The following is a 21,276-nucleotide window of genomic DNA, read 5'->3' as shown; positions in this document are numbered from 1 at the left end:
TGCTACATGAGAACTCCTCTCTAGGAGCCCATGTAACTGTCTGCATCTTGGAGCACATGTGTGAGGCATCATGTGGGCCACACTTGTGTGTGTGTGCTGGGAGGAGGGGAGACCCCAGAACAATGCCATCTCTCCAAAGCTCCTCAATAGGCGGAAGCCACTGACTTCCTCTGTTTCCTGCCTCCTGTATGCCAGCAAGACTGTGGACTGAAGGCAGAGAAGGGATAGAAAATTAGCCCAAACATTCCCAGGTCTCTCTCTACCATAACCCTCCCCGACCTCCAACTAAATAGCCCCCCTTCCAGGGCCTTCCAGGCCACACCCATCCCCAGCTTTGTGGTGGCCAGACTGGGTGATCTAGAGACTGAGAAGCAGGATAAGTCCTCCCATCCTCTCCCCTGCCACCCCTCCCACCAGAGCCACCTCATTTCCTCTTCCTCCTCAACACTGGGGCCTACTGACCGGCACAGGCGGAGTACTCAGACCCACAACTGACCCCAGGCTCAGCTTGTCCTGGCTGGCCTGGGTCAGCCTCTGGAGTATGGTCTGGCTGGAGCCCCCTTTCCTGCTCCCTGTTCTTTTCCTGGCTTCTCATGTTGGTAAGTCTTCCACGAGTCCCCCATCCCATTACTAGGCCCCAAGGTCCTGATTTTCCCCCAAAGAAATCCTATCATGTCATAGTAACAGACAGGAGAATAATGGCTGCCATGGGCTGGGGAAGGGGAATGGGAATTATTGTTTAATGGGTATAGAGTTTATGATTTACAAAATGAAAAGAGTTGTGGAAATGGTTAGTGGTAAAGTTTGTACAACATTACAAATGTATTTAATAACACTCAAGTGTATGCTCCCAAATGGTTAAGATGGTAAATTCTAGGTATTTTGCCACATTAAAAAAAATTGGGGGAAAAATAGAAACTCTATCATCACTGTCATGATTTTGACCCGCCAGAAAGCAAAGATCAGGGTCAGGAAAACTTAGGCAGATACTAGAAATCACTGCATGCTGGGGCTGGGGAGGGAAGGAGAACATCCATTGACTGTTGGATCTCAGGATCTGTGGGAGCAACAGGGCCTATAGACTCACTGATGTTTTCAGTGGATGCTTATAGAGTCAGTGTACTGGGCTCATTCCGGTAATCACTGGACAAATGTTTCCTGAACACTAACAATATTCCATCAGTTGCGAGGCTGGCAACCTCCAGACCTATACAATGAGGCTCAACAATGCTGACCTCCTATGGCTGTTATGGGGTTTAAATGAGACGATGTACATAGCCTGCTTGGCACAAAGCCTGGCACTTGGTAAGGATTTCTAAATAAGCTTAGTCCTTCAGTCTCCTGGTAGGAGGATTAGAACACAGAAGCTGCCTTTGAGTGGCTCGTGGTATAGTGGGGAATACAGCACATGGGATGAGCTAATCAGAGATAGGCATGAGGAGCTCTAGGGGAGCACTGAGGAGGAGTCAGAGTAATAGACAAGAACAGAGTCAGGAAACATTTCACTAAGAAAGTTGGCAGTCAGAAGAATCAATGCAAGTCTCAGAAGCATGGAATAGCACAGGAGAAAAGGGTCCTATAGGGAAAGCAGACAGAGAGGCAGAGTGTGTATAGCAAGGGGCTCAGGAGCGTGCACACTGTCCTACATCAAATGGGGAGCCATGGAAGTTACAAGCAAGAGTGTTACAAGGGGCTGGTGGTGATATCTCAGTGGTAGAACACTTGCTTAGCATTCATGAGGCTCTAGTTTTGATCTCCAGCTTGGAGGGGGGAATATCTCACAGAGAGAGAAAGAGAAAGAGGAGGCGGGGAGGTAGATGTGGTTTCTTGGAATGTTCCATGTCACTAGGGATAAGGGTTGAACAAAGGTTTTTGGGAGACTGGGATAAAGTCAGGAAGCTTTTAGGAAGCAATTTGCAGAATTTTGTGATTGGTTGGGGTAGTTGGCACAAAGCTTAATGGTGTGGATTTTAAAATCAAACAACCTAGCTCTTCTCATTACTAATTGTGTGACCTTGGGCAAGTTACTTAACTTCTCAGAGTCTTTTCCCTGCCTATAAAACATGGTTAATAACATCCACCTCCCAGGACAGTCAGGATGATAAAATGAGAGAACATCAATAGAGTGGCTGGTATAGTGTCCTGAATATAATTGACATTCAATAAACATTAATTGTTATGGCAGTGGGAGGATGAGATGACTCCATAGTTACTGCCTCAGCTGGCAGGTGCTATCTGCTGAGCCAGGGAGCAGAAGAGAGGAGCAGGTTTGGGAAGGCTGATGGAAATGAAGCGCTGAGCTGAAAGGCCATCCCAGAGTTATTGACTCAGAGGTGATAGTTAAAGGGAGCTTGCTCAAAGAAGCCTCTATAAAAATTATTATTGCCTCCTTTGTAAGTGGAAAGAATATCAACTTCACTGGAGGCTTCCAGGATAAATAGGAAAAAGGTGCTTGATACCTGGTGCATGGTCAATAAATGCCAGTTTTGTTTACTCATATCAAGCTTTCAAAGAACATTAAATGATAAGCTAAGTGGCATTTAAGTTAATTTAATTAATTAATTTAATTAATTAATCATGGAACTGAGGCAGGCAAGCGGGCTCTCCTGGATCTGGTCTGGACTCTGGCTCTATCTGGTCTCTGCCCACATGTGACCACATGTTTTATGCTCTTGTCACACCAAACTTGGGCAGCCTCATTCCCCACACCATAACATTTTTCCTTCCATGTCTTTCCATAGCTCTTCCCCCTATCTAGAATGCCCATTTCCCACCCTACCTGTCTCCCTCCCCATTCTCCTCACCCGTTGTGATCTGCTTGAGCTTTGAAAGTCCTCAAGTTGTATCTCCCAGGAAACACCTCCCCACCCTCCTGCCACCCCCAGGTTGGGTTAGGTGCCCCTCTCTCTGCTCCCTCTCACAGAACCCTGCATCTGACAGCTATGTCCATGTCTGCCTCTCCAACCAGACAGTAAACTATTTGGAAAGCAAACACCAAGACCCACCTGTGTCTGCATCCATCTGGGCCCCAGGCCTGTGCTGGACCTGCCCTCTGTCTCTAAGCCAGGCAGAACTGGCTTCATTTCTGCTACACACCCAAATTAAATCCCAACACATCAAATATTTCATGATTTCTGTGGTAACAAGGAGGGGGGCCCTAAAAGATGCTTTTGGTCTGGATGGGGGCAGAGAGAAGTGACTTGAGGCAACCTTGATGAACCAGTTTTGGAGAGGAGCTGGGAAAGGGGCCTGACGGAGAATAAAGTGAGGAGATGAGACAGGGAGCAGAGATCATTACTTCTGACAGCTGGGCTGTAATGGAAAGCCATGTGGCAGGAGAAGGCGGGGAATGTCCAGCCAGAGAAGGGTTTGTGTTTTTGTTTTTGTTCTTTTAGGATGAAGAGACTTGAGGGCAAAGGACCAGTGCACATGGAAGGGGAAAGGAGGGGGATGGAAGTACCTGATAAAATGAAGTGCCTGTAGGCTCTGAGGGTCCCAAAAGGGAAGGAAAGAGGGTGGGAAGAGGGGACCCTCTTCAGAGGGTGCGGTAGAACAGTAAGATAAGAGGACTGGGATAGGGGGTTCTGGGGTACAAGGAAGGGTTCACTGGGGCTATGATGGAGTCACTGCTGTCCTGGCCCAGGTGCGGCTGTGGACCTGACGCTGCTGGCCAACCTGCGCCTCACGGACCCTCAGCGTTTCTTCCTGACCTGCGTGTCCGGGGAGGCTGGGGCGGGGAGGGGCTCGGATGCCTGGGACCCGCCCCTGCTGTTGGAGAAGGACGACCGCATCGTGCGCACCCTTCCACCCGGACAGCCTCTGCACCTGGCGCGCAATGGCTCACACCAGGTCACGCTGCGAGGCTTCTCCAAGCCCTCAGACCTCGTGGGTGTCTTCTCCTGCGTGGGTGGTGCTGGGTCGCGGCGCACTCGGGTCATCTATGTGCACAACAGCCCAGGGGGTGAGTTCTGGCCTTGAGGGGTGGGGGTGGGCACTGTCCTGGATCACTGACCCCACCCTCCCTCCACTCCACAGCCCATCTGTTCCCAGACAAGGTCACACATACAGTGAACAAGGGTGACACTGTGGTGCTTTCTGCACGTGTGCACAAGGAGAAGCAGACTGATGTGATCTGGAAGAGCAATGGTGAGAGGGGCATTTGGTTGGGCAAATGGACCCACAATTCTGACGCCCCAGCACCTCCATCCTCAGAATTCTCAGTTTGGGCCCCATCACCCTGATACACCTGTTGTCCCTGTAGCCACCCTTCAGGGCCACTCCTTGACCTGAACACACTTGAATTCATCTCCATTCTAGCTCTGGGCCCCCTCTTACTATACTCAGAGGACCAGGAGCCAGTGGGCCAGCTACCCTTTAAGCACTATGTTAAGTATTCATCCTTAACTGGGAACTGGCAGGTGTGTCACCTGGAAAGAGCAGCTGTTCCCAACTGGAAGAAGAGAACTGGGAACAATGTGTCCAACACAGGACCAAGAAAGTCCAGCCTTTATCAAAGTCCTGTCCAGCCCAAATGTCCACAAGAGCCATCCGGGCACACCTGTGAATCTCAGCCCCAGGTCTGCCCTCCATCCTGATCCTTTCTGTCTTTTGGCTACCCCATAGGAGAACACTGTTTTCCTGTATGGCTCCAAAGATTCCTGCCTCAGCCCTCAGATACACAATCCTTTGAATGACTCTTGCATCTCTGGGATCCTTCCTGGGCCCAGGGGTCTGTACCCTGAGCTCCAGGCCATCTGAACTGACAGGAGATGCAGGAGGAGGCAGGGAGACTTATAGACATAGAGTATAGAGTCTCTATGCTGTTATAAGCAGAGGCAAGAGTGAGACCCAAAGTAGATGGAAAGTGTACCCAAAAGAAGTGGGAAGAAGCAGGAGCCAGACAAAGACGAAGGGAGAGCATTCCAGGAGGCTGGACTGACAAGAGCAAAGGCTGGACCCTCTGAAATACCAGATGTTTCCAGAAGGGAAACAAACAATTCAGGAATGTTTGGAGTCCGGCAGGGCAGGGCAGGGAGTGGGGAGGTTTAGAGCTAGAGGGCTCAGCAGGAGCCAAACTGGTGAAAACAAACTGGTGAAGAATCTGTTGTAGAAGAACCTCACTGGCTGCTAAATGAAGTGGAGGATGGTGGGAAGAGCCAGGCTGGAGGCAGAGATCCTGCATAGGAAACTTCACAGATGAGGAGGAGATGGACTGAACTGGACTTAGTGATTTACTGGGTGGTTGGTGCTAGGGCACAGTGATGTGACCTGGGCAAAGGGAGATGACACTAGCCCATATATGACGGTGTTGAGACCCCTGATCCCTTCATGCCGCCCCCAGGATCCTACTTCAATATCTTGGACCGGCAGGAGGCCCGGGATGGACGGTTCTCGGTGCAGCTTTCAAATGTGCAGCCACCATCAAGCGGCATCTACAGTGCTACCTACCTTGAAGCCAGCCCCCTGGGCAGTGCCTTCTTTCGGCTCATTGTGCGGGGTCAGGAGCAAAGGGCAGGGGTTATGGGTGTTGTGGGAGCCTGAAAGCTCTATACTTCCCGTAGGTCTTAGAGATTCCCAAAGTCCCTGAAGCTACCCCAGTCCTCAGTGGCCATGGGTAGGTGAGTGAAGGTTAGTTACTGAAGACACTTTCCTCCAGGCTGTGAGGCTGGCCGCTGGGGGCCAGGCTGTGCAAAGGAATGCCCAGGCTGCCTACATGGAGGTGTCTGCCACGACCATGATGGCGAATGTGTTTGTCCCCCTGGATTCACTGGTACCCGCTGTGAGCAGGGTAAGGAGGAGGGCCGCTAAGACCCAGACAAGAGAGGATACCTGACTGGAGTAAGACTCAGAACCTGGAGGGTGAGGTACTGATTCAGTCCTGGACTCTGCACCCAACAGAGACCCATATGCCACATATCTTCTTTCTAGCCTGCAGAGAGGGCCGTTTTGGACAGAGCTGCCAGGAGCAGTGCCCGAGCACATCAGGCTGCCGGGGTCTCACTTTCTGCCTCCCAGACCCCTATGGCTGTTCTTGTGGATCTGGATGGAAAGGAAGCCAGTGCCAGGAAGGTATGAACTAACCTACCCTCCACAGCCACAGGCTTGGCCTGGACCCTTCACTCTGACCCTGACTTACACACCAAGCCCTCTACAGTCCCCTGACCTGTGCCCCCTCTACATTCATCCTGTTGTACAACACATGCCCCATCTGTGCCCTCATGGCCCCCAACCAAGCCTCCTAACTATACTTGCTTTGTTCCCAGCCTGTGCCCCTGGTCATTTTGGGGCTGACTGCCGCCTCCAGTGCCAGTGTCAGAATGGTGGCACATGTGACCGGTTCAGTGGCTGTGTCTGCCCCTCTGGGTGGCATGGAGTCCACTGTGAGAAGTCAGGTATGAGCATTAGAGACTCGTCAAGACAAGTCAGCCCCCACTGAACATGTCTGCACAGAGGAGCCTTGCCCTTCCTTTCTCTGCTAACAGCCCAAGGGACCGCATAGTCTGGCAGGAGTTCTCACCATTCAGCCGCCCATAACTTGAAAGGTGACAGCCCAGAGGGCACTGGAGCCCACAGGAGGCTCCTGGCCAGGATGAGAGAGAGAGAAAGTTCGGGAAGGCTTCTGGGAAGAGGTGAGATCTGAGGTTAGATAGGGAGGACAGAGGAGAGATGACAGGGAAGGAGTGTGGAGAAAGCCTGAGGGTTGGGACTCAGGCTTGGATATCAGGACAATGAGGTAAGGGGCAGGGAGAATGTCCAAAGGGGTCAAATCATGGGGCCTCTGAATACCAGGTCAAAGGTTTGCACTTGGTATGATAGGGGTAAGGGAGACTTGTTGAAGGGGCCTGAGGCAGTCAGACTCTTTTCAGAAAGGACCTCTCACTGCTGGGTAGACTGCCGAAGCTGGAAACTCCAAGGAGTCTGTGGTTGGGGACCAGAAACCAATGAGGCCCAAACAGTGTGCTGGCTGTGAGGATAGCGAGGGGCCTGCCATGGATAATGGAGGAATGAGGAAGAGTGCTGTAGAGAGGGGGAAGAGGAGGTAGACCCTGTGGCTAATCAGATATGGGGCACGAGGACACTGGAGGGATCATATAGGACTTTGCTGGCTTTCAAATTTGAGTGAGATGGTGGTGCCTCTACTGAGATGCAGAGCAAGGGACAAGGGGCACTTTCGTGGTTATGGTCACGTGCTTGCCCCATGGGAGTCCCAGCACTAGTCTTCTCTCTCCCCAGACCAGATCCCCCAGATCCTCAATGTGGCCTCAGAACTGGAGTTCAACTTAGAGACGATGCCCCGGATCAACTGCGCAGCCTCAGGGAACCCCTTCCCAGTAAGGGGCAGCATGGAGCTTCGTAAACCAGATGGCACTGTACTCCTGGTCAGTCCCAGTGATCCTAACCCTTTGTCCCCTGTCCTTCCACTTTCCTAGTTGATTCCTCAGAACCCCATCCCCTCAGAACTTTCTGCAAACTCTACCCCCTAGCCTGGGCATGGCTCTAATAGGGTGAGGCTGATTGGTGAGGGGTTGCTACTGGGCCCCTCTCCCATCAATAGTCCAAACATATTTGCATATATGCCTCATAGGTGCACAATCTCTGTGGTCTGTCCCCTCTCTTTGTCTATCTTAGTCCACCAAAGCCATTGTGGAGCCAGATAGGACCACAGCTGAGTTCGAGGTACCCCACTTGGCCCTTGGGGACAGTGGGTTCTGGGAGTGTCGTGTGTACACATCTGGTGGTCAAGACAGCCGGCGCTTTAAGGTCAATGTCAAAGGTCAGTAATGTCTTAGGGCCATGGAGGATGGACAGTGGGCAGATATCTACCTAATGCTCAGACTGGGGATCCCAGCAGAAAGGGCAAGGGCATCCAATCTGTCAGGCCAGCATCAGGCAAAGAGGGTTTGTGGTCAACCAAAGGTCTGGGCTGGGCAGTGTCAAGGCTGGAGCACAGCTTGGTCCCATCTGGAAAGGATATTCCACACCCCAGAAATGGGGGATGCCCTCCAATCTCTCCCTACCTCCTGCTTAGCCATGCCTCCCCACCCCGACCACCACACACACTGTGCCTTTGACTCTGCCTCTAGGACACTGCTCCCTGTGTCTGAGTCTCCCTGCATAGGCACTCAGTGCTGGGACTGGGGAGCACAGGATCTATGGAACTCAAGGGTGATCTGCTTGGCTCCCCAGAGGGGATAACTGCATAGAAGTCTGCCAGGTGAACAAGGGGCTAACTCCCAGCATCTAGGAGTGCTCAGAGAAGAGGCCCCCTCCCCAAATTAGGTATTCCTGTACCTTCTCAGTACCATAGCATGGGCAGGTCACACCCCTGGGCCCTGCCACCCCCAGACCCCACCACTTTCCCTCTGACCTCCTCCTCTACATGAGCTCTCTCTCACCTTCTTCTTTTTCACTGTCACACTCTGCTTCCAGGTTCCTCACCATGTCCTCTCACCACCCCCTCCTCCACAAGGCTCCACCTTCAGCCTTTCTCTTCTCAGTCTTCCCAAGGCTTCAGACCCAGAACCCTGGGTCTAAATCCTTCTATATAAGTCCCAAGTTCTGCTGGTTACAGTGGCTCACATTTGTAATCAAAGCTACTAGAGAAGTTGAGGCAAGAGGATCATAAGTTCAAGGCCAGCCTGGGCAACTTAGTGAGACACTGAATCAAAATAATAATAATAATAATAATAATAATAATAATAATAATAATAATAATAAAAGGGGCTAGGGATATAGCTCAGTGGTAGAGTGCTCATAGGTTCAATCCCCAGTACTAAATAAAATAAATAATTTTAAAAATTTCTAGTCCCATTACCTTAAGCAAGTAACTTAACCTCTCTTAGTTTGTCTGCGTGTGAAATGAGGACATTAGCACACACCAGATAGGGTTGTTACAAAGATTAAACTAGGGGCTGGGGTTGTAGCTCAGTGGTTGAGCGCTTGCCTCGCATGCATGAGGCACTGGCTTCCATCCTCAGCACCACATAAGAATAAATAAATAAAATAAAGATCTTTTTTTAAAAAAAGATTAAACTAGATGATGCTTTAAGCAGTTCATACAGAGTATGTGTTCAGTATATGTTGACAATTGATATTTTTAAAATGACATCTAGTCCCCAAAGTGTCAACCCTTGTCTGGTAATGCCCTCATGTGATCTGTAGTCAGATCCTTCTGGCCCCAGACTTATTGGTAGGACCTCCATGAAGTGAGGCATCTTCTGTGAGGTCTGGTTCTGAAATTGGTGTGAAAGTTAACTGGTGTATGATTCAAGGGCCTGTTTTATATCCAGCCTGCGTGTCTGATCCTCTGTATAAGCTGCAGACACCAGCAGGGGCTCCTCAGTATCCAAGCTGGACCTCGTCTCCTCACAAACCTGCATCTCCTGCTGATGTGCTCATTGCTATCGGATGCTCCTTCAGCTCACAACCCTGCATCTTCCCTGAGCAGTCTTCCTTCCTTTCCTTCCCTCCCCCCTCTTTCCCTCCCTCTCTTCCAAGTCACATCTAGTAAATATTTGGAAAAAGCAAGGGAACCTCTTAAGGCATATAATGCAATAATCTGGAGAGAAAAGCTGAGGCCAGAATAGGGGCAGTGACCACAGAGTAAGGAAGCTGAGCAAGAACATAAAAGCTATTTCAGGGTAGAATCCATTGACTTGAAGTGACCTGGTCAGACACACTTAGTTCAAACCCTCTCCTCCTATCTGTGAGTCTTTAGGCAAGTTATTCAATGTCTGAGCCCCAGTTTCTTCATTCATGACTCAGGGGTAATGAGCTCCATCTGAAAGGTAGTTGTGAGAATTAAAGGTCATGCATATGAAGCATCAAGGGTGGAGCAGGGACTTCATCACTGGCACCTTGCTTTAATTAAGAGAGTGGTGAAAAGAAAGAGAATAGTGAACAATGAGGGGAGGGGCAGAGAAGAGACGATACCCAGGCTGTCACCCTGCCTTGTGTTCCAGCCCCTTTTGTCTACATTACACTTCACGGACAAGGTGCTCTTCCCCAGCCCAGCTGACCATGTCATTCCCTTGCTTCACATCTTTTGAGATACCATTGTCCTTGTCATTGAATCCTTGTATCTTAAGCCACCCAAGGACCAGAACTGTGTCCTCTTGGGCCCTGGCCACTCTGATCTTCTATTGAACTTGGTCTACTTGCACCCAGTCCAGAGGGTCCCCAGATCCAAATAAAGATGCAAAGCACAGTGTTCCCCCTTTTCTGAGGACAGGATAGGCCCTATGGGCAGTGCCTTACCCCTAGTCTCCTGGCAGTGCCCCCAGTGCCCCTGACCGCACCTCGGCTCCTGGCCAAGCAGAGCCGCCAGCTTGTGATCTCCCCACTGGTCTCATATTCTGGGGATGGACCCATCTCCTCTGTCCGCCTGTACTACCGGCCCCAGGACAGCACCATGCGCTGGTCCACCATTGTGGGTGAGTGGGGAGAGAGCTGGGGGAAGGACAGGGGTATTGGGTAATAGTGAGGGGATAAGGTGAGAATGGAAAGGGAAGGAAGATTGTATAATAGGGGGGAATGAAGGGAGCAGGTGGATTCAGGAATGGTTGGCATTAAATGATATGTGTGCCATACCCACCCTCAGTGGACCCCAGTGAGAATGTGACATTAATGAATCTGAAGCCGAAGACAAGATACAGTGTCCGTGTGCAGCTGAGCCGTCCAGGGGAAGGGGGAGAGGGGACCTGGGGACCTACCACCCTCATGACCACAGACTGTCCTGGTGAGAGGCCAAGAGTCATCCCTTCTTGCCCTGTCCCTAGGATTACTGACCTGTCCATTCAGGTTGTTATATTTTATCCATCCAGGGGCCCCTGACTTTCCCATTGGAGGTTCTTACCTGTTCACTAGGGATCATTGTCCCACCCAGCCCTGAAGACCCATTGGACAGTTCTGACCCCTGACCTTTGGCCCCAGAGCCCTTGTTGCAGCCATGGCTGGAGGGCTGGCATGTGGAAGGCCCTGACCGGCTTCGAGTGAGCTGGTCCTTACCCTCGGTGCCTGGGCCGCTGGTGGGTGATGGTTTCCTGCTGCGCCTATGGGACGGGGCACGGGGACAGGAGCGGCGGGAGAATGTCTCATCCCCCCAGGCCCGCACTGCCCTCCTGACTGGACTCACGCCTGGCACCCACTACCAGCTGAATGTGCGGCTCTATCACTGCACCCTCCTAGGTCCTGCATCGCCCCCTGCACACGTGCTGCTGCCTCTCAGTGGTATGCATGGAATGGGTGATGAGTGGGGGATGAAGAGAGTACAGGGCACATGGGGATACATGAGACACAAGAGACACAGAAGAGGACATAGAGATAGCACAGGACACATTCGGGAACCAGGGAGGACATGGGACAGGGGGAAGGTAGAGGCTACCAGAACATAGATCACCATGAATATGTGGACAGAGGAGTTCATGGTTCGTGTGGAAAATAAGGGTCATTGGAGGACATGAAACTTGGAGAACCACAAGGTATGGGGGACATAGGGAGGTCTTGAACTACATGGAAAAAAGAGGGTTAGCAGAAGTTTGTGGGTGAATGTGGCCTTAGGATGGAGAGGAATCCAACTGGGAGAGGGGGCAGGTGGCAGGGTGGCTCCCATTCTGGAGTCCACAGAGCAGGACACACAGCTGTAACTTATGTAACTGACCCATGACCATATGGTCTGGTCCTGTCTGAGCCCTGCCTTCCTGCTCCCCTCTCCCCCAGGGCCTCCAGCCCCCCGACATCTCCATGCCCAGGCCCTCTCAGACTCTGAGATCCAGCTAACGTGGCAGCGGCCAGAAGCTCCATCTGGGCCTATATCCAAGTACATTGTGGAGGTGCAGGTGGCTGGGGGTTCAGGAGACCCACTGTGGATGGACGTGGACAGACCTGAGGAGACAAATACCATCGTCCGTGGCCTCAATGCCAGCACACGCTACCTCTTTCGCGTGCGCGCCAGCGTTCAAGGTCTTGGTGACTGGAGCAACATGGTAGAAGAGGCCACTCTAGGCAACGGTGAGAGGGAAGAGCCCACAGGACACCTGGGCCCTGGGGCTGGTCTCAGCATGCACTCCATCCATCTCACTAGCTACCTTGGAGTTGGGGCCCTCCCAACAAGTGACACAAGCCCCCACCTTGCCCATTTCGTGATCCTAGTATTTGGGTAATCACACTTGTCCTGTGACACCTCTGGCCCCACAGTACCTCCCCATGTCCTATTACTGAGATCTGAATACTTTCCCTTTGTGGAACCCTATGGTGACCTCTGGGTTCCTTGACTTGGGAGTCCCCATCATCTATCCTTCATTGTGTCCAGGGCTACAGAGCCAAGGCCCAGTCCAAGAGAGCCGGGCAGCTGAAGAGGGCCTGGATCAGCAGCTGGTCCTGGCTGTAGTGGGCTCCATCTCTGCCACCTGCCTCACCACCCTGGCTGCCCTCTTAGCCCTGGTGTGCATCCGCAGGAGCTGTGTGCGTCGGAGGCGCACCTTCACCTACCAGTCAGGATCGGTCAGTGAACCACACTCCCAGGTGCACAAGCGCTGTCCCCAATGTGCATGCATCTCTGTCTGCATAAACACAAGTACTTGTACACCGTGTGCGTGTACATGTGTTTATGTCACAAGTATAAGACTACATTGAACCACACTTAAGGGTACAAAATATAATCCTTTTCTATTTCTCTAGAACTGAATTCAGCTCATGAGCCCATTTCTACTAGAGGGAAATATTTAGTATTCCTAGTTCAAAAGAATTCAGTTTTGTCCATATTTCACCAGGGCCAATTCCAGGCTTGAATGGGGTCAGTTTGAGATTATCTTGCCCAATCTTTGCCTTCTTCCTGGGGTTGCTCTTGGCACCTGGAGTCCATATTAGCCTTTGTCCTTGCAGGCCCTCCCGACTTGGGAGCCAGCCTCCATCTGCACATCTGTGACTGATGTCCTCAGCACTACTGTGGCTTCTTGCCAACAGGCCACTCAGGCTGTGAGCTCCTCTTCTCAGCCTCCTTCCATCCTTTCGAATTCTTGGTTTGCCTGTACCCTGCAGAGGGCAGCATGTTCTGTGGCTCAACGCCTCTAGAATTGAGTCTGGCCTGCAACCTCACCAGCACCCATTGAGAAGAGAAGCAGTCACCTCCACTCTTCCAGGCTTCCCTGCAAACCTGCCTGGATTCTCAGTCCTCCTGTATTCTACATCCCTCTGGCCTCAGAGCTGACATTTAGATGGGATGGGGGAGGGGTGCTGGCTCCTCTTCAGGGACTGGCATCACCTCATTTTGTCACATCTGCCTATCCCACCAGTCATGTTTCTTCTGAGACTCTCCCCACTGTTGTCACTTAGGATTTGAGGGCCCTTGGCCCTCCAGGCCTGAGCACTTGATATCTAGAGCCAAGCTTTAGTATTTAAAACAAAACAAAACAAAACAACAAAAACCACACAAACCCTTTTTATCTCTCAAGGGCTGACTCTTGTAATAGAAAGTCCAGTGTCCAAGTCTAGTGTCTACTATGCCTTTAAAAAATTCCATCCAGGGATTCAATTGGTGTCTTTGTCTGGGCTCTCCCTCTGAGGTCAGGGCACACAGCCAGCCATCACTGCCTAGTGAGGGAGGGTGTTGGGCACAGATGCAGAGAGAAGGTGGCACAGAAAGCAGCCTTTAGTGTTCATATTATCATAACGCATATCAAGATGTGTCCCTGCTACCTGTGTCTGCCCACAGATATAATTCATGTGCTGTGTCCAAGTAGATGTATGCATCCTCTATGAGTCCTCCCATGTATATAAGTGTTCCTGATGCACGTGTATCCCTGTGCCTGTGTAGCTCCAGGCCCTTGTGTGCCTCTGAACCTCTGCATGGATGCATGCATTCTGGTATAAGCCTGCAACTATTCATGCTTCATGTAAATCCATGTGACCCATGTCCTCAGTCCCCGCCCATCAAGCTAGGCTTCAGCTCACTTAGGAACCCCCATCCCAAGGGTTTTTTTTGTTTGTTTATTTGGTACTAGGGATTGAACCCAGGGGCACTTAACCACTAAACCACATCCCCAGCCCTTTTAATATTTTATTTAGAGACAGTATCTTGCTGAGTTTCTTAGGACCTTGCTAAATTACTGAGGTTGGCTTTGAACTTGCAATCATCCTGCCACTGGGATTACAGGTATGCACCACCAAACCCAGCCCAAGGTCTATCTTTTTTTTTTTAAATATTTATTTTTTTTAGTTGTAGTTAGACACAATACTTTTATTTTATTTATTTTTATGTGGTGCTGAGAATCAAACCCAGGACCTCGCGCATGCTAGGTGAACACTACTGCTGAGCCACAACCCCAGGCTCCACAAGATCTATCTTAATCCTGTTTCCAGGTCTCATATTGGCAGTTCCCTTGATCCTGTTCAGCTAGCTATTCCTTTTTCCTGCCATCAGTCCTGCCCAGGTGAACCTCCTACTCAATAGAGGGAAGTGAACATTCCTCTTTGTTAGGGTCTTAGTATCTTTGGGTGCTGGCCTGGTTCTAGAGCTATGGCTAGACACCAAGTGGGTGGACAGGAGTCATCTCTCTTTTTCTGCTACTATGGAAAAGAAAACCCCTCCATTGACTCTCAGTATTTCAGGGCTTTGCATGTAGTTGGTGCTCAGTAAATATACCTAAGGCTGGATTCCTCTCCAGAGCACTCTGGCAAAAAAAAAAAAAAAAAAAGCCTAGTTGTGGGATTAGCACAATAACAGGAAGCCCCCTGCTTCCCATCACAGCTCATCCCAATTCTTTTCTGTTTTAAATGTGAAAATCATCTTTCCATTGACTCACATCATAGCATTTAGAAAATTACCCACAAGCCCTGTTCTGCCTTCCATAGCCCCACACTAACCCTACTAAACCTGCATGCTACAGCCTCTGCATTTCTCTTCTTGGACATCAGTCCACCCAGTGACCCCCCTGTGGCTCTGTCACCTATGATTCTGTCTCAGTATATGTCCTCTGTCTGTAAGTATGTCCCTGGCTGACCACTCGGGGGCCCTCTGTCTGGCTCTTTGTCCGTTTTTCTAACCACTGACCTTCTCTTTGCATGATATTTGCGCCTCCTTCTGCCCCCTCCCTGTGTCTCTTGCATGGACTGCCAGCTCATTTGTTCCATCCTGTGAAGGGTGAGGAAACCATCCTGCAGTTCAGCTCAGGGACCTTGACACTAACTCGGCGGCCAAAACCACAGCCCGAACCCCTGAATTACCCAGTGCTGGAGTGGGAGGACATCACCTTTGAGGACCTCATTGGAGAGGGGAACTTCGGCCAAGTCATCCGGGCCATGATCAAGAAGGATGGGCTCAAGATGAATGCAGCCATCAAGATGCTGAAAGGTCCCTAAGAGTGACCCCTGACCTCAGCCCTGGCCCTCTACCTTGTTTCATAGACCCCAGGCCTCACCTAGACCCCTCCAGCATTGACCCCAGCCCTCACCAGTCCATGCCCTTTCTCTAGTTATTTCTGGCAAGGGTGACACTGGATTCTTTACAGAGTATGCCTCTGAAAATGACCATCGTGACTTTGCTGGAGAACTGGAGGTCCTGTGCAAACTGGGGCATCACCCCAACATCATCAACCTCCTGGGGGCCTGTGAGAACCGAGGTGAGGCCCCTGTCCTTCTCCCACCCCCATCATTGGCCACTGCCCCTAACATATCAGTGGCTTGCTGGGAGCTGGAGGTCACCTTCATCACATTTCCTGCATGCTGTAAGCTCTTACCCTGGGGTACCTGCTCCCACTCCAGCTGGGCTGCATCTAAATCACCCCCCTGTATCTCCTCAACTCCCAGGATACTTGTATATCGCCATCGAATATGCCCCCTATGGGAACCTGCTAGATTTTCTGCGGAAGAGTCGGGTGCTAGAGACTGATCCAGCTTTTGCCCGAGAACATGGAACAGCCTCCACCCTCAGCTCCCGGCAGCTGCTGCGTTTTGCCAGTGATGCTGCCAATGGGATGCAGTACCTGAGTGAGAAGCAGGTCTGTGTGAGCACAGTGGGTGACTGAGGGCAGAGGAGGGGCTGTGGGGCCAACCTCAGAAGATAAAATCAGCAGGCTTTAATTGGGTGTGGGAACTGAGGGACAGTGAGAGGGAAGGACATGGCCCAGGGTACCTAACCCAAGTAACGATGAGTAGAAGCTCAGGCGAGTCTGGAGAAGGTGCTGCATTTGTAGTGTGTGAGGGACATTCTGGGGCAAGTGTGGGGTGGGCACTTGTAGAGGCCAGCCCAGCACTCAGGAGAGAGCTGGCACCCCAAGATGGTGACTAGTGGTGAGGGAGTGAGTAGATCTACCAGCAACGGTGAAGGGGGGGCCCTGAGCCAAATCTGAGAATACCCTGCCTGAAAGGGAGGAGGGAGCAGAAAGCCTCTAGAGGGGGACATGGGACTGAGGGAAGGCATTTTACAGGTAGTCAAGTTTGAGAATATTTGAAAACAGAGGGGCAGGGGCCAACACAGGAGGAGGTGGTGATGAAGAGAAGTCTCTGAGGAAGGTGGAGGACCAAGGGGAGACACTGGAACTCAGTGGGGAGGGTTGCTTAGGGTCTTTCACCAATGAGGAGAGAGTGGGAGAAAGAGGATGGGGAGCATGGGAAGAAGGGAAGATGCAATGTGGCCATCGCTGTCTCAGGAAGAGGGATGAGCCAGAACTTGGCCAAGGCCCAGGTCACAGGAAGGTGAGGAGCAGAGCCAGCACTGATTTCTCTCAGATAGACATCGGCTGACACAAGGTTGAGGCCTATGTGGGTGGGAAGAAGAGGAAGGGGCTCCTGAAAGCCTGAGGGTGCCCCTCCCTGGCCCCGCTAACCCAGTCGCCCTCCTCCCCCTGACTTCTGGCCTTGTCTGCAGTTCATCCACAGGGACTTGGCTGCCCGAAACGTGCTGGTTGGAGAGAACCTTGCCTCCAAAATCGCAGACTTTGGCCTTTCTCGGGGGGAAGAAGTGTATGTGAAGAAGACAATGGTGAGTCTCAGTCAACCCTCCCCTGCAGGGTCTATGCCTGGCTGGGCCTGGTCCCCCAAAGCCTCCAGACAGGCCCTTCCTCCACACCCAACCCCTCAAACCCATTCTCTCCCAGGGGCGTCTCCCTGTGCGCTGGATGGCTATCGAGTCTCTGAACTACAGTGTCTATACCACCAAGAGTGACGTGTGAGTGTGAGGGTGGGAAGGGGCAGGAGGGCTTGATGCCCAAAGATCAGGCAGGCATAACCTAGACACACCTCAGCAACATCTGATAATCCAAGGCCTGACTTGGGTACTGCTGGGTGTGAAACTGGCGTGTCTTGATTGGCAGTGCCCATCACCTGAATGGGAAGGTAGGGGACTAGCTGGAAGGAAGTTTTGTCTTGGAAGGTGTTTTAGGGGTAGGACTTGGGTAAGGGTAGCTGAAAATTTTATTTGTATAACAGATGGGTAATGCCTTGGAGAGATTGGGGAATGCTATGGATAATCTCTAAGGCAGGCATTGGGGACGTGCTCTCACCTTCCTGTCAGGAAGGCAGGGGCATGGCTAACCATCACACAATCCTCACAACTCCTTCTCTGTACTCCTCAACCTCAGATAGCCATCTTGGCACTTCTCACCCTCTCTCCAGGATCGTCCATCTCAGTCTGAACCTGACCTACTCAATGTTTCAGTCCTGACTTCTGAGTTGTTCTGCTTTGGCCCTGAGCCCTTCGGCCTGGCCTGCCTGCTCGCTGACCACTCCTCTATCCACTATATGCTTACTTCCTGCTCTACCATAAGACTCCCTAGATTCCCTCCCCCAGATGGTCTGATACATACCTACATGGAGGTTGTTGCAGTTTGAAATGCAGTTAAGTACAAGGGCTTTGGAGCTAGACTGCCTGTGTTTGAATTCCTGCTTTGCCACTTATTAGCTGTGTGACATTGGGCAAGCTCTCAGTGCCTCAGTGTCCTCCTCTGTAAAATGGGGGATAATAATACGCCCATATCTTAGGGCTGGTGTGAGAGTTAATATATATAATATATATCAGTGCCTGGACTGTAGTCAGTATTCAATAAAAATCTTAGCTATAATTATGTTGAACCAAGGGTTAGAGGTATGAAGGAGCTTCAGTGAAGCAGAGAGAGCAGCGGGCCAAGCCAGGCACTTGTAGAGCAGACACATGCAGGTCTGGGAGAGGCCACGCATCGTGAATAGGTAGACTACTGGGTGCCAGGGCCTAGAAGGCAACTAAGTACATCCTTCTCATTTCAGTTGGTCCTTTGGGGTCCTCCTCTGGGAGATAGTGAGCCTTGGTGAGTACCCACCGCTGTTCCCCAGAGCACCGCTTTATGAGGGGGGCCCTGGTCTGAGGGAGCCTCGTCTCCTCCTGCAGGAGGCACACCCTACTGCGGCATGACCTGTGCAGAGCTCTATGAGAAGCTGCCTCAGGGCTACCGCATGGAGCAGCCTCGAAACTGTGACGATGAAGTGTGAGTCACCTCACCCTTGAGCTCTGTGACCCCCATCACCCCATCCGGCCCTAACCCCTTTCCTCAAAATGCCCCACCCGCAGGTACGAGCTGATGCGCCAGTGCTGGCGGGACCGTCCACATGAGCGCCCGCCCTTTGCCCAGATCGCTCTGCAGCTGGGCCGCATGCTGGAGGCCAGGAAGGTGAGGAGACTGAGGTGATGGAGCTGGGGCTCCCCAGGCTCACAGGAGTGCTCTCTCCTAGATGCCAGAGAGCACAGCCACTATGTCCCCTGTCCCACCACCCCTGGCCACCCAAACTCCCTCAGCCAGAACTGTCATCATCTCGGGGCCCCAGCATGCAGGCTCCCTTTGTGGCCCTTGCTGGATTAGACACAAGGCCATGCCACACACTTCCAGGATTGCTGTTGTTCAGCCCCAACAGTAAGTCCTCCCTGCAGTCCCTGGTCCCAGACTGCTTGCCTGTCCTCCACTGCGGAGGCCATCAGCCCAGGCTGATGAGACACCTGTCCTCACCTGGCAGAGCCAGAGCAGAATGCATGAATGGTCCACTAACCCAAGCTGGATGGGTGAATGAATGGTACAGGAAAGGCTTAAATAAGAGGAATTAGTGGGTGGATGATATGATAATTACATGCATGCACAATTCAATAATTGACTCTAATAACTATGAATAAATGAATTATCAAATAAATATAATGAAGAAATATATTAAAATAAGTAAACTTTAAAATAGTTATTTATATGAATTTGTGATTATATAATTATCTTAAGAAGGATTGAATATGAAATAACCATATAAATGGTGACTCAATAATAGCCTTAAGAATAGATGAATAAGCAAATGAATTAATAAATGAATGAGCAATTCATCTAATGAATACATGAAAAAAAGAGCTTCTCTAGGACCTTAAGAAAATCAAGAAAAGACCAGTAAAGTAGAGGAAACAGATCAGGGAAGAAAGAGGAGGAGGGGGAAAGGGGAATAGTGGGCAATAATACTGGCCAAATTATATTGTTATATCATGTGCATGAATTAATATGTAACAATGAATCCTGCCATTATGCATAATTATTATGCATCCATAAAGACAAGGAAAAACAAAACAAAAAGAAGAAAAAGTTCTCCTTTGTGTCTGCCTCCCACCTGAGACCCCCAGCGGTGGTCTTATGCCCTTACTGCTCTGGGCCGGTGAAGATCAACCTTGGCCATGGGGGCCTAATGGAGCCTCAGCACAAATCAGTGTCTGTTTAAATGCCCCAACTACACAGGAGGACAGATGTGCCACCATCTCTGGCCTCCACTAAAGCTCGTTTTGCCCACCCAGGCCTACGTGAACATGTCGCTGTTTGAGAATTTCACTTACGCGGGCATTGACGCCACAGCTGAGGAGGCCTGAGCCGCCGACACACCAGAACCTGGCTCTGCTGGCCAGAGCAAACTCTGCTCACCAACCTGCACTTCTGACCCTTCTAGCCTCTCACCTGAGCCTCCCCAAGGAATTTTTTTTTTTTAACTTAAGAGGGGAAAGAGGGAATCCATGGAGGGGGTGGCCTAGGAGAATGGAGCCCCATCCTTTGCAGCTCTTAATGGCTATCTTTCACATCCTTCCTTTTCTTCAGCTGCTTCACATATGTGCTCCCCATTCTGCTGCTCCCCACTCTCAAGCCCCTACTCCAGCTCCTCTGCCAAGCCAGCATGCATTCCCTATTCAGCTGCTCCCCACCCTCTGCCTTGTACTCAGAATAAATAAATGCTCTGAGAAATGTGTACCTTTTACCGCTTAGTCCATCTCAGGGCAGGGGTTGGGAGAGGGAAACTGGACTTCCGGAAAAAGGAGCGCCATCCTACATGTACTGCCTGAGGCCCAAGGCCCTGTAGAGATTGCCTCTCCATGCTGGGAGACATTTTGGAAGACCCATTTGACACCTTTAGTCCCTACCTCTGTCCTAAACACAAATCTATCTTCCCCTGGTCTCCTCCCTGCTCTCCAGCCTCCTCACAAACATGTCTCCCAGTATCTCTGGGTAGCTGCCAGCCTAGGATTCTTCACTCTGTCCACGCACAGTCCGTGCCAGGATTGGCTGGAGCCCAGCCTCAGCTCAAACTGACACTCAACCCCAGATTCTGGCCTGTCTCAAGTTCCTCCTGCTCCTATCCTTTTCCTTATCCCTCCAGACAGCCTTTCCCTACTGCCCAGCTGGTGGGTGTAAAAGGAGGAAGACAGAGGCCACCCCCAATTTGAGCCAGCCAGAGTTGGATTCCTTCACCTTCTTCTGGGTCTCAGTGTTCTGGGCAGTGTTCCTTGACTGGGCTCTTGCTCTCACTTCTGAAAGTTAGTCTCACTCTACCCCATGCCGTGGGGCCTCTGGCTTGCTTATGCTTTGAAAGTCAGCCTCAGATTTCCCTCCCATCAGTCCTTAGGAAATAACACTGGTCATACGTCATACATTTTTTTTTTTCCAGTGAACCAAATGAAATCAAAGAAGGCATAGCACAGTGAGGCATTGTGGTTAAGAACACAGATCCTGGGACTGGGAATGTAGCTCAGTAAAGCACATGCTGAACACAGATCCCAGATTCACACAGACCTGTCCAATCCCTTCTATACCACTTACTATCTGTGTGGCCTTGGTCAAGTCACTTCACCTCTCTGAGTTTCTGTTTTCTCCAGTGAAAAAAATGGGGTTAATTAGAGCACTTTGTTGTGTTAGTGTCAAATGAGATCTCACAGGCTTGTCTTCCACAACCCTGGGTCAGGTATCTTGTAAGAGCTCAGTAAATGTCAGTTGATCACATTATATACAATGCAGGAAGTTG

At 51.0% G+C, this 21,276-nt stretch overlaps 1 protein-coding gene across 4 annotated transcripts; it reads left to right on the top strand.

Annotated features, from left to right (window-relative positions):
• The first annotated feature begins 413 nt into the window (after positions 1 to 413).
• Tie1 (tyrosine kinase with immunoglobulin like and EGF like domains 1) lies at positions 414 to 20,226 on the top strand. 4 transcript variants are annotated; one of them, XM_015485150.2, is made up of 23 exons: positions 415 to 599; positions 3,644 to 3,961; positions 4,036 to 4,146; positions 5,342 to 5,497; positions 5,657 to 5,788; positions 5,929 to 6,069; positions 6,264 to 6,392; positions 7,234 to 7,379; positions 7,630 to 7,774; positions 10,275 to 10,433; positions 10,601 to 10,738; positions 11,188 to 11,229; positions 11,719 to 12,009; positions 12,311 to 12,501; positions 15,139 to 15,349; positions 15,507 to 15,617; positions 15,805 to 15,995; positions 16,865 to 16,978; positions 17,094 to 17,164; positions 18,238 to 18,278; positions 18,359 to 18,455; positions 18,539 to 18,638; positions 19,784 to 20,226. In XM_015485150.2, exons 1-23 carry the CDS (start codon positions 542 to 544, stop codon positions 19,853 to 19,855), a joined length of 3,165 nt encoding a protein of 1,054 aa, XP_015340636.1. In that variant the 5' UTR covers positions 415 to 541; the 3' UTR covers positions 19,856 to 20,226. The 4 variants fall into 4 exon arrangements, with proteins under 4 accessions (XP_015340635.1, XP_015340636.1, XP_015340634.1 ...); XM_015485148.2 differs by having other exon boundaries at positions 10,933 to 11,229; XM_015485149.2 differs by lacking the exon at positions 10,601 to 10,738 and having other exon boundaries at positions 414 to 599; positions 10,933 to 11,229.
• The last annotated feature ends 1,050 nt before the right edge of the window (positions 20,227 to 21,276 follow it).

Source organism: Marmota marmota, unplaced genomic scaffold (genome assembly GCF_001458135.2).
Source record: "Marmota marmota marmota unplaced genomic scaffold, marMar, whole genome shotgun sequence".
NCBI classification, from domain to species: Eukaryota; Metazoa; Chordata; class Mammalia; order Rodentia; family Sciuridae; genus Marmota; species Marmota marmota.
This window is presented reverse-complemented; position numbering and strand designations above follow the sequence as displayed.